This window comes from Bos indicus x Bos taurus, chromosome 29 (assembly GCF_003369695.1).
Source record: "Bos indicus x Bos taurus breed Angus x Brahman F1 hybrid chromosome 29, Bos_hybrid_MaternalHap_v2.0, whole genome shotgun sequence".
In the NCBI taxonomy this organism is placed as follows: Eukaryota; Metazoa; Chordata; class Mammalia; order Artiodactyla; family Bovidae; genus Bos; species Bos indicus x Bos taurus.
The window spans coordinates 6,315,067-6,333,170 of record NC_040104.1 but is presented as its reverse complement, the minus strand read 5'-3'; the positions used below and the strand labels follow the sequence as shown (position 1 = coordinate 6,333,170).

Here is an 18,104-nt window from a genome sequence, read left to right as displayed (position 1 = left end):
CATGCGAAGAGTTGACTCATTGGAAAAGACTCTGATCCTGGGAGGGATTGGGGGCAAGAGGAGAAGGGGACAACAGAGGATGAGATGGCTGGATGGCATCGCTGACTCGATGGACTGAGTCTGAGTGAACTCTGGGAGTTGGTGATGGACAGGGAGGCCTGGCGTGCTGAGATTCATGGGGACGCAAAGAGTCAGACACGACTGAGCGACTGATCTGATCTGAAAATAAAGTTTCTCACTGTTTCCGTTGTTTCCCCATCTCTTTGCCATAAAGTGATGGGGCCGGATGCCATGATCTTAGTTTTCTGAATGTTGAGTTTTAAGCCAACTTCTTCACTGTCCTCTTTCACTTTCATCAAGAGGCTCTTTAGTTCTTCCTCACTTTCTGCCTTAAGGGTGGTGTCATCTGCATGTCTGAGGTTATTGATATTTCTCCCAGCAGTCTTAATTCCAGCTTGTTCTTCATCCAGCCCAGCATTTTGCATGATGTACGTAATCTGTGACTAATTAGAATTCTAAGGTAGAACTCAGTGTATTTAGGATTCAGAATTTGAACACAGACAGGTGTTAACTATGTTTAGGGAAATTGCAGTGGAGGAGGGGAAGATGATATAAAGAGTATCTTCTTTAGGAATTGAGTATGGAAGCTTTTAATCCTTGTTCTGGTTCATGTTAAATATCACACCCCATTTATTTTGCAGATTAGATTTAATTTCAGTGTAAAGGTAAATGGAATCCTCTCCATGGAGATCTTTGGGTAAGTCCTTAATCCCTGACTTAAGTTTATGCAATGGTTCTACAGTTTTTCTGTTATTATTGTCCTATTTCCAGTGGGTTCACAGTTTGATTTCTTGACTCAAAGTCACTTTGAAACTTATTTTCCAAGACCCCCACATTTTCTTATTTTCTAGATTAGTTTTTTAATGAATAAGTAGATTAAACCTTTCATGCCTTTCCCTGTCACTGGAATGAGTAAACTTAAAAATAACCATTTCCTCTTGGTTGTGTGCGCTCAGTCACTCAGTTGTGTCCAACTCTTTGTGACCTCATGGACTGTAGCCAGCCAAACTTGTTGTACATGGAATTTCCCAGGCGAGAATACTGGAGTGGGTTGCCATTTCCTATTCCAGGGAATCTTCCTGACCCAGGGATTGAACCTGTATCTCTTGAGTCTTCTGCATTGGCAGACCACTGCGCCATTCCCCTTGGTTAGTGAAGTGAAAGTCACTCAGTTGTGTCCAACTCTTTGCAACCCCATGGACTATGCAGTCCATGGAATTCTCTAGGCCAGAATACTGGAATGGGCAGCCTTTCCCTTCTCCAGGGGATCTTCCCAACCCAGGGATTGAACCCAGGTCTCTCGCACTGCAGGCGGATTCTTTACCAGTTGAGCCATAAGGGAAGCCCAAGAATACTGGAGTGGGTAGCCTATCCCTCCTCCAGGGGATCTTCCTGACCCAGGAATCAAACCAGGGTCTCCTGCATTGCAGGCAGATTCTTTACCAATTGAGCTATCAGGGAAGCCCCTTCCCCTTGGTTAATTGGTTACCAAATTTCAGTTATCTCTGGAATTGGTACTAATGCACCTAAATTTGTATCAGGCAGAAATTGGTCTTAGAGTCTTTAATATATGGCTTAGCTTTTCTTTACTTTGCAGGGCAGAGAAGGAACCTACTTTGAACCTGTCGAATGGAATTGCTCTTGTCGTAAACTGTCAGCATTACCTGAGGTGAAGGGGAAAGCCTTGTTGTCCCACTCCATGTTTTACTCTTATTATGAGTATGAATGTGGGAAGAAATTGAAAATGGTCTCAGTTGTCAATTCTTAGTGCCAAGTGTCAGAATCTCTGTAAGAAAAGTGAAAGTAAAAAAATTTAAGCCATCTGTATTAAAAATTATTATTATTCCTGGCTCCTTGAATGTATTCTTATTTACCTGAGGGCATGCATGTTCCTTCTTCTCTCCAAGCCTTAGTTTCTTCTGTGAATGAATCAAAACAAACTGCTAATTCCAGTTCCATTTAGGCATGAGAAGAGAGAAATTACTTTAAAAGGTTACTTGCACTCTTGGGTAGAGAGATACTATGAATACAAAGGAATTCTTTGTATATTATTGTTTGTGTGTTAGCATTTTACATAGGCTTAGAAATCATCTTTCTTCCCACCTCCACCTTTTTCAGACTACAAAAAAAAAAAGAAAAAAATCCATGGAGGAGGTGGAAAATAAATGGAATAGAACCCTGTGCTTTGCCTTCCTGTGCTGTCCAATTTATAGCAAGACTAAGCCTAACTTACGTTTAAGTCCAGCTAATTTATTCTTTCTTCAGTAGTTTCTGCCTCTGCTTTATCCCCTGAATCAATACTGGTAGCCATAGGATCTTAAGGCTTGAAGAGGCTGCCTGTGGTTTCTCAATCTGTTTTCTTACTCTTGCTCAAAATTACCTCTCCAATTAGAATATGTTTATTCTTTAATATTTGCAGGAAATAAAACCCTCATCCCATATCTTTCTTTAGTAATCTTCTAGCATCGTACAATCCCTGCAGGTAGACAGCTTGCTATCATAGATTTACTGAAAGAGTTTAAGCCTCTAAGCCAGTGTTTGTGGACATATTTCCCTGGGTGACCTGATTAGAGAAAGGGGGAAAGGTTTATTAATATTTCTTTTCTGTTTATAAAAGAGCTCTCAGAAAGTAAACAAATACCAGATTTCACAAGATTCTTTCTAGGAGTGGAAGATGTTCCAGTTTTTTCTCATCACTCCTACCAAATAGTAACCTAAGACTTCTTCAGGGGAAAGTGCAGCATATGTAAAAGCAGACATCTAAGAATCATGAGGCCAGTTTTAGGCCATTTGTGACTCAGGGACCGCTGACCCATACCCCACCTCCACCATGCTGATCTTTGAATTATCTTGGAAACTTCTGCTCAGAACCACAGAGTAGTTTTAGTAGAGGAAATAGACTTTTGAGAATATAAAACTGCCATTAGCGGGAGCAAAAGCAGGAGCCACGCTGCAATTCCTGAAATGCCAATTTGTCTACTTTTTCCATTGCCTGTGATTCACTGAGTGGGACACAAGTTACTTATTCCAGCAAAATTTATGTGGTGGATTATATGGTTATGCATATGCTAGAGGTTATAAAAAGAATCTTGAATTCCCTTTAAAATAATTTCTTAAGAGGGAAAAAGGCGAAATTTGTCTTATCTGCTTTTTTTTTGACAGTACACCAAAATTTGACACAACTGAATTACCCTGCAGCAGAATCCATCCTGTGCTGGGACACCCAGTGATGCTCTTCATCCCTGATGATGTGGTGGGAATGGGCTTGTTGGGAGAGCTGACGCTGACTCCAGCCGTGGCTCTGTGTCCTTGCCCGAAGGTCTTTTCCAACCAGCTGAACAGGATCTCTTCCGTTTCCATATCCTTTTGATGACAGAGTCCATGAAAAATTTCAAATTCCTTGTCTTTGAAAATGGATTTTTATATTTCAATCCTAGGAAAGCTGCTAGAATATAAACTCTGTATGTAGAAGCTGGTATGATTTGTATAAAAACAAAAATCCAATATGAAAGCTAAGCTTGTAAATTTGTTCAAGAAACTGAAAACTATAAAATATGACCCATGTGCCACCCGGTTTTCATATGGTCCAGTGTGACAGGAGCAGGAGTGAATGATGCAAGTAGGAGCAGTGAGGCTGGAAAAGTAGTTTGGAGTTGAATATTTTGGATCTTGAGTGCCACACTAAGGAATGTGAATTTTATTGTGTGTATAATGGGAAACCAGTTAATGTTTTAGGAATCGCCAGCAGCCTTGTACAGGGTGGGTGGGAGAGAAAAGTCAGTAATCACTAAGTACATAAGTAAGTGAACTGGGTGAGACATATTAAGTGCATGAACTAAAGGTGTGATGAGCATGGAAAGGAGAGGTTATCACTGGAAGGAATCAACAAAACGAGGTAACCAGTTCCCCGTTTTGGCTAGGGAGAGATTAGGGGCAAGAAGTAGCTAAAGTTGCTGTCAACAGCCCTATATGTAGAAGATACAGGGTGGATATAGATATATGGAGATACAGATATATGGAAACAGAAAATAGATGGGGAAGGATTCTTTTGGGGGTGATAAAAAATATCCTAAAACTGATGGTTGTGATGGTTGCACAACTTTTTGAATATACTGAAACCAATTTAATTGTACGCTTTAAATGGGTGATTTGTATGATATGTAAATTAAATCTCAGTAAAGCTGTTGGAAAAGATTTCCATGGATGGCTGACAGAATAATGATGCTGGCAACAAGATGAAAATTATAAATAGCAGATCTGAGGAGTAAAGAAGATTAGTTTAGCTTTACATATGTTGCATTTATGTTGCCTGCAGAACATGTTTTAAAAATAGCCATATAGAAATTTTGGTCTGGAATTTGGAAGTGGTCAGATTTTTAGAGATATAGAGCCTCAGTGTTTTTTCCATAGGTGAGTGATTATGGTATAGTATATGCTATGGCTAGAATGACACAGGAGTAAACAAGTATATTGTTTGAAGGATTCTCACACTATATGTGTGTGAACTTTAAGTGATATTTACATTTACTATGAATACTGTTATGGTTGAGTTTAAATCTATCTCCTTACCTGTGTTCTGCTTATTCCTTGTATTTTATTTTCTTTTCCTTGAAGGCAGACTGGATAAGGTGTAGTTGTGTACTATAAAACCTAAAGCAATCCCTAAGTTAATACCACAAAGAGTTACAACTAGTAAGTCAAAAAGGGGGATAAAATGGAATTATTAAAAACACCCAAGCAAAAATAGAATCCAAAAATAGAAAAGAAGAAAAAGGAAATAAAATACAAGGAACAAACAGAAAATACATAACAAGATGATAGATTTAAATGCAACCATAACAGAATTCATATTAAATGTAAATAGTTTAAACAACCCAATTAATTAAAAGACATTCACACATCCTGACTCTTCAGATACGCCACCCTTATTCTTAGTTTGCAACACTTCAAAGCTCCCTGGCTCTAAACAGCGAATGTGTTGGCCTCAGCTCGTGCGTTAACGCCTTCTTGAGTTTGTGACGGAGACTTCACTTATAGACACTGCCTCCCTTTGCTCTGTTGTGACTTTCAATAATGTCCCCGTGCCCACTGGATTTTAATCTTCACACTTAGTGCCTCCTGTTTACCTTATTAAAAAGAGGATTAAAACAGAAAGATGAAAGAAAATATATATTCTGGGCTTATTAGCTTTGGTCCAGGGGGACAAAAAAAGCTTATGCAGTGGTTCCTAACTGGGTACTTTTGCCCTCAGAGGACATCTGGCAATGTCTGGAGACATTTTGATCCTTATGAGTGGAGGCAGAGGTGATACTGGCATCTAGTGGGAGTGGGTAGAAGCCAGGGATGCTGCTTGAGCATCCTGTAGTGCACGGGACAGCCCTGCAGTAAAGAAGCATCCGGCCCAGAGTGTCAGTGTGCCAAGGTCGAGAAACACTGGGTTATAGGGAGGGTGTGGGTGGGACTGGAAAGTCAAGGGCAGGAAACCATTTTAGGGGCCTGTCTTTCTTAGTCCTGGTTAGAGAGTAGGTTGGAGAAGGTGAAGCATTTCCTTCTCAATCTGAACATATTCATACTCACTGGAAAATATTCTTTGGTATATGTTTTTAATCTAGGATGCATCACATAGTATTACAGTTTATTGGTTTTTATGTGTATCTCCCATACTGTAAATCTGACTTGAAGGTAGGTGTTAAATCTGTATATTCATGTTTGTATCCCCAGAATTTAGTATAGTATTGTGTTTAGCCTGTGTTATTAATACCATTCAAACCTATGATTTAATGAGTAGGATCAATAAATAAACAAATTGTCCCAATACTGTACCGGTACCTCACACTCGTTAAATGTGGAATAGATTTCTGAAGATTCTAGTGGTTCAATCTTTGGTGACTCACATCTATCCCTAATGTGGAAAGGGCTTAATATGTAATTGCCTAGCTTGCTAGTTTATTTCTGAGAGTGTGAACCAGGTCAGTGTTGCATTTGTTTTTTGCAAATGAATACATAATCACAAAAAACTAACATTTTGGAGTTTTCTTTAGCCACTATACATATTTCTGTATGGACCTTCAGGTCTGCCTCTGATATTTCCAAATTCAGAGCAGCCAACTACTCCTGTCTTCAAAGACGCCTCTTATTTCATTGACTGGAAGAAACACCACTTGTGTATGGTGCCCAATTGGGATCTCAGTTTAGACAGGGGTAAATCTCTCTCTCTGTCTTTGTTTGCATAGGAATAAAGAACTCTGTAAAATATTAGAGAAATGCAAGAAAATATAAATAGCAAATATATATAAGAATAGGACCTAGTGATCTGATGGCTTAGGTTGAGGGTACAGGTAGGAGTCTGGCTAAGTCTGAGAGTCCTTGTGAAGTGAGTCATACAGGTGTCAACAGGCAAAGCCCCACCAGAGCCTAACTGTTTTGGTATTACGTGTTAATGCTGGTTCCCCTCTCATTTCTACTGCCTCCTCTATTCCTGGTCTCCTTGAAGTAGGCAATGGGCCTTTACTTTCTAGGGATTTGTTCAGAAGGTTTCTGTTGTACCTTAATCTGTCAACTCTGGAGTTTTAAAAAGGTTATTAAAGTTGCAGTCACATCTTTGACCTATTGTGGAAGAGAAACATTTCCCAATGAAATCAGAAAAATCCATATAAAATTACTTAGAAAAAATATAATAATACATAAAGGCAAGGCAGAAGTATCAGCCGTATAGTAATATACCTGGGAAACTGACTGTCCTATTCATATAGAGCCTAACCACATTGGCTTTGGGTGAACCATGCTGAAAATTGGATGCTTAATAATTCGACCAACAAATGAAACTGAGAAGTAGGAATATGCAACCATAAGCTGATGTCTAGGAGCTTTATATTCTTGAACTTGACTGTTGTTAGCCAGAATCCTTTGATATTTAAAAGACAGTCTGTTCAACTGGATCCTGAGGAATTTCACCAGTAGGGAAGAGGTATTCAGGGAGGAGTTATTCTAGAGTTATAACTGGTATGAGAAGATTGAAGCTTCCTGATACAGGGATGTATCTCTGAGAGAAAGAATCTTCATCTAGGAAGAAGGCCTCATGGTGAGGCTCTTTTCTCTTGAGTAGGTAGTTTTTCCAGAGGGTGGCATGAAAGGAGGTATCCTTGGACTCCTGTAGGTAAGTGGTTTCGTGAGGAAAGAATGTTTGGTCTTAATAAGGCTGTGGCCACAATTGTGGGCTGGCTCTTGTTTTTTATATTAAGAAAGGCCACAGACACTGAGCTAACAGTGGAGGTGAAGATTAGGTGCCCAGGCGTTGAGGAAGACATTATGTTTAACTGGCCAAGAAATGACAACGATGGCCTCTGTCACTAACTCAGACCTCTGGCAGCACTTATATAACGCCATCAGTGGGGGTGAAGGGTTTTCTCTGCTGTCTTGGTACCCGAGTCCAAATTCCATTTTCTCTTCCTGGCTTTGACCCTTGTTAGGGGGTCTTAGTAACTTGAATGGTGATTCATGTTCCTCTGAAAGTGAGGCAAGTGAATGAATGACATGTGTTATTGTCTGTTAATGTTTTTATTTAAACTGAATTGGACCACCTGAATTGTACTTTAAAAGATTAAGGTGCTAGAAAGTGACTGTAGGGGTCAGATTACATGGGAATACAAATATCAGATAGCATTGTGGTTAAGAGCAGAGATTTGGGGATTAGTCTAAACAGTTCCATCACCTACTGTCTCATGTTGGGCAATGTATTTAACCTATCTGTGCCTCTTTTCTTGTCCGTAAAACAACCTAAGACTAGGTCCCATACTATAGTGTGGTGAAATCTAAATGTTGAGATAGTTCACGCCAATTTCATGTGGTACATGGCATGAAGTCGGCATTCAATACAAGTTAGCTCTTTTACTAGTGATACCCACATCTTACTAGCCTGTTACTGCTGATACCTACCTTAGAAAGTAACTTGAGGAATGAATGAATTGATTATATAATGCTTCTCAGTAAATTCTAAGGAATGCTGTTCGGTTTGCATTTTACACACCCAGTTGTTATTTTGATGTTCTTCTTGTGAGTCACTATTATTTGCTTCCATCCTGTGGGTAGAGAAACAGATTCAGGAGGAGAAGGGAGTGTTCAAATTTAGATCTGTCTCAGGCCCCTCTTTGTTTGAAGCATGGGTTGTTTATTCACTTAGCTTTTTGAGGGCTTTACCTATCTTAGGATATTCTGTAATATCTCATCCTCTAGGTTCGGTGCTTCCAGATGTGAGTTATCAGGTGGAATCCAGTGAGGGAGAAGATCAGTCTCAGGATATGGGCCCCCAGGGACAAACTGTGCTGCTTTTTCTCTTTGTGGATTTCCACAGAGAATTTCCAGGCCAGAAAATGGAACTCTGGGGTAGGTATAGAAGAATGGGGCTGCCACCTTGGATGTGCTTAAATGTTAAGAGAATAAATAAAAGAGACTTGGGGACTTCCCTGGTGGTCCAGTGGCTAAGACTCGATGCTCCTAAACTCTCCAGTGCAATCCCTGGTTGGGGAACTAGATCCCACATATGTCAACTAAGAGTTCACATGCTATGACTAAAGATCCCACAACAAAGATCAAAGATCCCATGTGCTGCAGCTAAGACCTGGTGCAGCCAAATAAATCAATAAAAATATTTTTAAAAGAAAGGAGACTTTACATGAAGCATAAATCTGAATAGGTGTGCTTCTGTAGAATAACACATTTCAGTGAAAAACTTAAATAAGTTAAATTATATGCTCTGTGAGAAAGATCTATATCTTGAAGCATCACCTAGATGATGACAATCCCAGATTTGGTTGACCAGAAATCAGCAGACACTTCCTGTTGGTCCCTACAGAGTGTATTACCTTAGACGGGTAGTTCTCAACCTCAGCTGCACAATATATTACCTGAGGAGCTTCTAAAAAATGCCCACGTCTCATCCCTAGAGATTTGGGTTTCCTTGGACTGAAGTGGGCTTCAGGTATCAGTATGTTTTTAAAGCTTCTCAGGTTGGAGTACTATTCACCATCCTCCTGCTTTCCCAAGTACAATCAAGAAAAGCTATCAGTCTTGGCCTTAACGCAACATCTCAAATTCAGCACAAGGAGGTGTGGGAGTGCATTGGTATGAATGGCTTTGTGGGATTGCCACATCGACTTCTGGAATAGGACAAAGAGTCCTTGTTCAGGCATACAGATGCCTTTGGCATTTATCTAACAGATAGGTAATAACCTGCTATCAGAAGGTTCTCTCTGTTAAAGCTGTGATTTACATCCTGTTTTGTGCTCCATGAAACACGTGCATCAGAATCACCTGGAGTATTTGAAAATGTGCAGCTTCCTGGGCAAGGATTTACTCAGTTTTGCTAATGTAAATATCTGTATGGCTCAGGAATATGTTTTTAACAAAATTCTCAGGTGATTCCTAAACATGGTACAATTTGAAAACCACTGAATATAAGAGTTGATGCTTTTGAATTGTGGTGCTGGAGAACTCTTGAGAGTACCTTGGGCTGCAAGGAGATCAAACCAGTCAATCCTAAAGGAAATCAACCCTGAATACTCATTGGAAGGACTGATGCTGAAGCTGAAGCTCCAGTACTTTGGCTGCCTGATGTGAAGAGCCAGCTCATTGGAAAAGACCCTGATGCTAGGAAAGATTGAGGGCAGGAGGCGAAGGGGACGACAGAGTGTGAGATGATTGGATGGCATCAGTAACTCAGTGGACATGAGTTTGAGCGAACTCTGGGAGATAGTGAAGGACAGAGAAACCTGGCGTGCTGTAGTCCATGGGGTTGCAAAGAGTCGGACATGACTTAGTGACTGAACAAATAAGAGTGGCTTATGCATTTGAATCCAGTAAAGTCTGAGACATAAAGTTAAGTGTTCCTCAGTGCCCTCGGAAACTCTGAAGGAAGTAGCAAGAAGTGGAGCTTCTGAATGTCTGGGGAAATGTTCACAAGCCTCCCTTTCAGGGCTCCTGACTTGTTTCTGTGTTATCCTTCCTTTGTGGGCCAGTGTTTTTTCTTAAGACTTTACTCTCTAGGCATTCCAGTGCTGCTTGGTGTGGCCCTGTTCCCACTGAGTCATAAGAGAAATGAGACAGCTTACAACCCCAGATCAAAAGAGCTGACATTGACTGGTGCCAGTCATTTGTTGAACCTGTGGGATTCTTCGTGCTGCCAAGCTTCCATGCCTCTCCTACTTTTCCCCACCATGTAGATATTCATTAGGAGAGAAGCACTGCTTTCCTGGGCTCCGGCTTGCAGCTCTTTGAAGAGCTGGTGTTCCCTGGTGCCCCACTGTTCCATTCATTAAGATGCTGGAATGGAAACATAGAAGAGAGCAGTCTGTGAGGCTTACAACTAGGAGGTCAAACGTGAAAATGCCTAGGGCTGTTGGTTACCTGCTTCTGCTCGCCTGGACAGAGGCTCTTAAAAGAAGCAGCTAAGTATGGTGGAAAGGACTTCAGGGTACAATCAAGAGACCTGGGGTTAATTTTTAGTTCTGCTATCAAATTCCTTAATGACTTTTGGGAAGCAAGTCACATGAATTATCTGATCCTTTTCATATATTTAACATGAAATTGTTGGGCGAGGTGCTATCAAAGCACTTCCAAGTCTAAAGACCCTCTTAAGATGTAAGATCTAGTATTTTTAGGCTTTTTTTTTTTTTAGGTCTGCTATGTTCAGCCTTCCCTAGGATGACATAAAGTCCTGGTACCCCATTCTGAATCCTATTAAACATATTTCCTCAGAAACCAGGGTTACCTATCGTTCTTCTAGAACTGTACTGGTTTGCACGCCTCTGTTTAGCTTGACTCTGAAGGCCTGCAGCATTTCAGGTAGTTGTACTAAGTATTAGATTAAATTGAAGTTCATCACTGCATCGGTAAACAGAGCAGTTATTGTCTTAAAATTCCTGGGGCTTCCCTGCTGGTCCAGTGGTTCAGATGCTGTGCTTCCACTGCAGCAGATGGGGGTTCAGTCCCTGGTCAGGGAAGTTCTGCATGCCATGGGGTGCAGCAAAAAATAAATTTTTAAAAATAAATAAAATTTCCTTAGACATCTGAGAGTTTAGGACTAGCTTTTGAAGAAGATGCACTGTAAGGGTAGGTAGATATAGACACATGTCGTAATTTTATAGATTATGTAGTGATTTTATTTTCTTTTCCCCCTCTTCTTTTTCATATCCTTGAAAGCTTTCTCCAGAGCTCCTTTTAGGAAACAGATTGTGCAGAACTACAGTCTGTTTCCATGTATCTTAAAAAAAATCCCTGAATTGGCCTTCTGCCTACCTTGTCATGGTAACTTTTCTATGATTAACTCATTATTTTGCCACAGTGTTAAAGGCATCTGGTGGTATAAGCAGTTTTAGGAATGAAACTATAGCTTTTCAATTAAATGACTGCTTTCAAAGGAGGTCTAACTGATTTCTTAAGGCTATTCTTAGGACCAAACTATAGAAAATAGTAATCCAAATGATACCGTCATAGCAATAGTGATATTTTCTGAGTATTGCAATGTACATCCCAAAACACTTGCTATGTATTATCCCAGTTTATCTGCACAGAATACCCATGATAGCAAGTGGTAAAAGCCACTTTCTGCAATAAAATGAGAAACGTTTGAAGTGACGTGGTCACTATTAGTTGGTGGTAGAATCGACCGTGGAGTCTGTGTTGACTCCAGTTCCAGACCCCTTTTGAGCAGAGCACATACTACCTTCCCCTCCAGGAAAGCATCACGGTGCCTTGTGGTAGAAAATGTTCCTTCTGACTTCCATTTTAAACACAGCCCTGAGAAAAGCACGCCAGCCTTACCTTTGAGCAGACCATCCAGAGAGTAGAAAAGCACCAAAAAAGAAAGATTAAGAAGCATTTTCTCCAGATACCCTGAAAAGTAAATTTGTCTTCCTCTATTATATTCTTCCTCTATATCAGGATCATCAATGCTAAAGTATTGTTTAATGATGTATTTTGCCCATCAACCTCACATGTTAGCTTTTCTGAAGGATGCTGAGCAATGGTGCCTGTGGTTACTTTATCAGAGATAATCCACCATTTAAAAAGACTATACCAGAACTTCCCTGGTGGTCCAGTGGTTAAAAATCTGCCTGCCAATGCAGGGGACACAGGTTTGATCCCTGGTTGGGGAAGATCCCACTTGCTGTGGAGCAACTGAGCCCATGCTCCACGACTACTGAGCCTGTGCCCTGGAGCCTGGGAGCCACAACTACAGAGCCCATGTGCTGCGACCACTGAAGCCTGTGCCTAGAGCTGGTGCACCGCAACGAAGAGTAGCCCCCACTCAGCACAGCTAGAGAAAAAGCAGCGCATCAGTGATGACCCAGCTGAAAACAAAACAAAACAAAAAAAGTAAAAAGACTATACCGGCAGTTCTCAGAGTCATCTTTGATACCCTGACAGTGACAGTGGTGCTCACCAGCAGCGACACTAAATAGAATTGACATACTCTCCGGGAGGCTTTGCCTTTCCTTTCGGAGTCACTGGTATCACTGTTTAGAGTATGTGGTGTATATTTCTGTTTCTGATGTGAATTAAAGAGGATCCTTCGTCTGATTCTTCAAACATAATATTCTGCACTTTTAGTGAACTTTCTGTCCTTTGTAAGTGGAAATTGGGTAGGTTTGTAAGTTTTGGGGTTTTGTGTGTGTGTGTGTGTGTGTGTGTGTGTGTGTGTGTCTAAAAAAGGAATTATTTGTGTATGGGTGGAAGTGGCCTCTTCTGTCAAGAGGCCTCTTTCCCATCCTTAGCCCTGACTCAGAGCACATGAACAGCAGTCTTGAAGTGGTCATTCTCACTCAAGGTTACCAACATTCTCCCTCTCCTTAGGAGTCCACACTTTGCTCTCAACTCATCTCAGGGCCATCCTCAGGGAGAGCCACAGCGTGGTTCAGGGTTGCATCCAGGCCGCTGTGGACCGGGCCTTGGAGCAGCATCACCAGGCTGTCAAGGTAATAAGAAATTCACAGCTCCCTTTCTCCTCCTCTCTCTCAGAGAAAGATAGAGTATCTGGCAGACAGGGGCTGAGAGCCCTTCCTCCCTTAATGCTTCTTCCTCGTCTGTCACCTGGGCTGATCTTATAAACTGCCTCTAGCCTTGGAACTCAGGCTTTAGTCTAGACCGATCACTGTAACCACTTGCTTAGTCTTACCTCCTTGTAGGTGAATTTGAGTAAAGAGGGGCAAAATAATAGACGGGGAAAATGACTGACAATAAACCTCTTTTTTTTTTTGAGAGCAAGTTTTATGTTCTTTTTGGAACATGTGACTGACTTCATTGTGTTTCTTCACAAGCAGAACGGGCTTGGTTCTGCCTGCCTGTCAGTTGGTTTTCAGCACTCCTATATGCCAGGGGACAGGAAAACATTTATAACGGAGGAACAGTACACACTGAACTCAGGACTCTATATTAATTCGAGGTAGTTTTACACATTGAACTAACTTGTATATTAACTTACAGTGCCATTAATGTCTTCTCTCTCACACACTGAGGTGCTTTATTATTCTAACCATAGTGAAGTGAAAGTCACTCAGTCATGTCCAACTCTTTGTGACCCCAAGGACTGTGGCCTGCCAGGCTCCTCTATCCATGGAATTCTCCAGGCAAGAATACTGGAGTGGGTTGCCATTTCCTTCTCCAGGGGATCTTCCCAACTCAGAGATTGAATCCAAGTCTCCTGCATTGCAGGCAGATTCTTTACTGTCTAAACTACCAGAGGGGCCCTAGAATATTTATTTTAGGTAGTTCTACACATTGAACTGTCATTGTATATTAATTTATAGTGCCATTAATGTCTTCTCTCTTTCACACACCAAAGTGCTTTATTATTCTAACCATAAGTTCTAGACAAATTGATAGCACATGCATGCACTTAGCCTGAAATTTAACTGAAGTATAGTTAATTTATAAGGTTGTATTACTGCTGTACAGCAGAATGATTCAGTTATACATACATATACATGCTTTTTTAAAGAAAAATCCTATTCCATTATGGTTTATCACAGGATATTGAATATCATTCTCTGGGTTATATAGTAGGACCTCGTTATTTATCTATTCTATACATAAAAGTTTACATCAATGCACCTCTCTTATCTATATTTCCCCTTCTCACACATGCTTCTAGAGCTACTGTTTCAGTAAATCTTAAATTCTCCCTCCATTTGCTAATCCTTTATAGCATCCCTTTGTCTTCATATCTGGCTTTCTGAATTCCTCCATCTTGTATACTTTTGGTAACACATTTATTACTTAACATTCCCTCCTTTTCAAGCAAAAAACAACCACACTAAGAGTAAAGCTTGAAGCGTTGTATTTTTTAATGGTAAGTATATCTGCTTTATTGCTCAGTGTCTTACTGCTTGTCTTTTCTGAATGTATGTATGTCAATAAGTCACCTCTGTGAAAGGAGATAACATTTTTAATGTATTTAAATTCCTTAAGTGTCCTTTATATGTCACGATCTTAGTAAGTATTGTTGGTGGAAGGGGAAGCATTATTGAAATCCTGCTCTGACTCAAATATTTGGTCCCTTTAGGATTCTCTGAACCAGCAGTTTTGGATTATTATAAACTATGGTCTCCCCCTTCTTGTTTCGTTCCCTAGGCTCATCAGAAACTACAGGCCTCACTGTCAGTGGCTGTGGATTCCATCATGAGTATTATGACTGGAAGCACAAATAGCACCTTCCGGAAGACCTGCCTCCAGACGCTTCAGGTTGGTAAGGATTGGAGATGCTTAAAGGTGTGGGGTTTTAATGACATTCTGCTGCCTCTCTTCGTAATATGTGCAGTGCTCTTAGAAACATTATTTACTTTGATCCTACTATGATTCTACCTAAGTAAGTGTTTTATGATGTGTTCATTGAATAGAGAGTGATGTATATACTATTTTATAAATGAGAAAACAAGTTATTTAGGATTTCTGTTTCCTTTAGGTCATACAGATAGTTACAAGCAGAGCTAGGATTAGGTCATGAGTCCCAGTTTCTTACTGAAGAGTGTTCTATTACATCATGGTGACAGAATACATTGGAAATAACTGAGCAACGATAAGCATTACATATGTTTGGCAGTTTGGAATAATGTAACAAGGTTTGGAATCAGAGGCCTGAGTTCACATCTTGACTCATTTACTTATTAGCTATGTGGACTTTTCTGTGGTTCATCTACAAATTAGAAAAAATAGTAGTATGTCTCAGGGCTATTATGAAGTTGAGGGCTAAATGTGAATGTGTGTAACACATGGTAGATTCTTTAATAAATGTTGGTTTCTTTCCTCCCTTCCTCCCTTCCAATGTGTGTTGACCAACTGGTATTATCAGTGGGGTAACACATTCATTCCGTGTCAGTTGCTTCATTTTGTGTACTTTTCTCTTGAGAAAATAGTGTAATATAATTAATAAAATTTATCACTTAACTTTTGCATATTTATCTCATATATATTATATAATTATAGCCAAAGTATTCTATATTAATATATAATTTGACCTTTTCCCTTGTTTCAACAGTCTTAAATACTGGTTAACCACTATTCCACTGTGTTGGTTTAATATAACTTAATAAACCATTCCCCTACTGACAGATATTTAAGCTGTTTACATTCTTTCTGCCAATAAATAGTTCAGTTAATACCTGTATGTGATATCTTACTTCTTTTGAATCATCTCCTAGAAAAAATTTCTATAAATGGAGTTAATGGGTCAAAGTGTATAACACCTTTATAATCTAGTGATTCTTCTCACAGCTTCACCTTTCTGGGTCATGTGGGTAGCACAAGGTATTAAGAAGGACACTATACTGGCAATCCTAAAGTTAGCCCTAACTTTCATACTAACTGGCTATGAGATCTTAAGTAGGTCACCTCTCCTGTTTGAATTTCAGTTTTCTCATCTATTACAGTGTGTTGTATTAGGAGACTACTCAGGTCCCCTTTAATATCTTACAATTCTATACTAAAGTTGAGGTTGTTACCCATTCCTTATAGATGCAAACTTATTACTGTTCCTTTCCTCCCTGAAAGATTTATCTGGGGGAAAAAGTTCCTATATCAGCCTTCGTTGTTCAGTAGATACCTTTGCTCTCTTGGAACTTGTTTTAGAGGAAAGCAGTTTATATAACCTCTTCACAGACAGATGGCTCTCTGGGATATATAATCTCCTATAGAGATAGGAGAACAAAGACCTTGTGTGATCGATCTCGCTTAGGTAACAGAATCTGGAAGATATCTAGGAGCCACAACTGCCTGTCCCATGTCAAGTATCCCCAACCTTCCTTCTGCTTACCCTGTGTCCACAGGAACTAGGGAAACTTCTAACACAACATGAGGATGTCACTGGTTTGCCTTTCTATCTGTCTCATCCTCTCCCCGTATAAACTTCCTGTGGGTACTCACCCTTTGGTTGCCAGTAGTGGAACTCAGCATGTTCTATTTCTGGCCCTTTTTAGGCAGCTGACACACAGGAATTTGGGACCAAGCTGCATAAATCATTTCATGAGGTCACCCAGCACCGATTTGTTTACCACTGCTCACAGGCGGTGAAGCAGGTAAGTCTAAAGTAATAATCAGTACTTTGGTGCAAATCTCCCATTTGATATATGAGAAACCTGAATACACAGGGGTTAGGTGTACTGCTTTAGACTGCACAGTCTGAGGGTAGCCTTTCAGTAAGGAAGCCTGTGGTTTAGAAAAACTTCATAGAACATAGTATTACATAGAGGTTAAGAGCATGATTAGCAATGTCACTTGAATTCCATTTCTGCCACTACCTAGTTTGCATGGTATTAATATAGAAGCTATTTATTCCAACTCTCAGTTTCTGTAGCAGTAAAATAAAAATGATGCATACCTAAAGTGATTGTTGTAAGGTCTGAATAAGAGAATTATGTGAACTACCAGCACATAGCTACTTTTATGATGATGATGATATGATGGAATTCTTATGTTTAGTTTTGCCAAATAAAAAACATACTTTTATCTGTTCACCTTTTTGGATACCAGAGATATAGAATTATATTAGTTGGCGTCTCTGCCCTCAGGGGGGTCAAATAGTTACCGGCTTCTCTACTGAGTGAAGAGAAATCATATTTGGGATATTTTATGTTTCCTGATTCTAGGTGTAGGTAGTAATAGTGTTCAAGCTGAAGCCCACCTTTCTGACTTTCTTGGCAATAATCAGCAGTATTGACTTTTTTGGAATTGAAGTATAAGATGAGTAAATAAAAGAGATTAAGGGGGAAATTATTATGCTGTGGCATTTGGCCAAGATAGAGTAACAGGGACCAGATTTACCCTCTTGCCTGAAACAACCAAAAATCTGGACAGTAACAAAAAGTACAACATATGAAACAATGGTTCTGAAGACATTGGACCTCAGAAAATGGATGGGATAGTCATTCTTGAGAGACAGAAAGCAAATGAATTGAGCTTTATGATTGCCCTCACACACCACCTAGAGAAAGCACAGAGGCCGTGGAACAGGGAGAGGGAATCCAGGCAGAGCCCAATGGTATCCCTGAATTGAGTAGATGAAGCTGGGGATCCAGGGATGCCAGTGCAGCTCAAGTTTTCAGGGCAGAGTAGCAGAGAAGAGAGAGCTCACTGAGGTTCCTCTCTTGAGTATTCAGTTGAATACTGGTCAGTCCATTCATGTGAAAAAACTGTCCAGGTTAAGAACCACTCAGAAGGATTAAAGGGAACAATAAGCAAAGTTTACACAGGGCCAGGAATAGTGCTTATTGCCATCAACCAGAGAGGAAAGTCTTATAATTTATAAGCACCAGGTAAGATACTGGGCTTCCCTGGTGGCTCAGTGGTAAAGAACACTGCCTGCAGTGCAGGAGACACAGAAGATGTGGGTTCTCTCACAGGAGATGGCTGGGTTGAGAAAGCCCCCTGGAGAAGGGCGTGGCGACCCACTCCAGTATTCTTGTCTGGGAAATCTTATGGACAGAGGAGCCTGGCAGCTACAATCCATGGGGTCACAAAGAGTTGGACACAACTGAAGCAACTTAGCACACAGGTAA

The 18,104-nt window shown here is 40.3% G+C and overlaps 1 protein-coding gene and 1 long non-coding RNA gene across 10 annotated transcripts in view; one reads left to right on the top strand and one right to left on the bottom strand.

Moving 5' to 3' along the window:
• Positions 1–18,104, top strand: part of RCE1 (Ras converting CAAX endopeptidase 1) — an 89,663-nt gene that overhangs the window by 55,471 nt on the left and 16,088 nt on the right. For 6 of the 8 annotated variants that reach the window (XM_027532837.1, XM_027532842.1, XM_027532836.1 and 3 more), the window contains 8 exons: positions 702–757; positions 1,658–1,729; positions 3,223–3,418; positions 6,111–6,261; positions 8,293–8,442; positions 12,910–13,031; positions 14,686–14,796; positions 16,527–16,625. In XM_027532837.1, the coding sequence (XP_027388638.1) occupies positions 702–757; positions 1,658–1,729; positions 3,223–3,418; positions 6,111–6,261; positions 8,293–8,442; positions 12,910–13,031; positions 14,686–14,796; positions 16,527–16,625 (957 nt within the window). Of the gene's footprint in view, positions 1–701; positions 758–1,657; positions 1,730–3,222; positions 3,419–6,110; positions 6,262–8,292; positions 8,443–12,909; positions 13,032–14,685; positions 14,797–16,526; positions 16,626–18,104 lie in introns of those variants that run through there. The other 2 variants (XM_027532839.1, XM_027532845.1) reach the window with 2 other exon arrangements.
• Positions 1–18,104, bottom strand: part of LOC113886533 — a 37,001-nt gene that overhangs the window by 6,175 nt on the left and 12,722 nt on the right. The window contains exons 2-4 of one of the 2 annotated variants that reach the window (XR_003509460.1): positions 3,252–3,423; positions 1,935–1,979; positions 1,725–1,846 (exon numbers count right to left, since the gene is read on the bottom strand). This is a non-coding gene — a long non-coding RNA (uncharacterized LOC113886533). Of the gene's footprint in view, positions 1–1,724; positions 1,847–1,934; positions 1,980–3,251; positions 3,424–18,104 lie in introns of those variants that run through there. The other variant, XR_003509461.1, reaches the window with a different exon arrangement.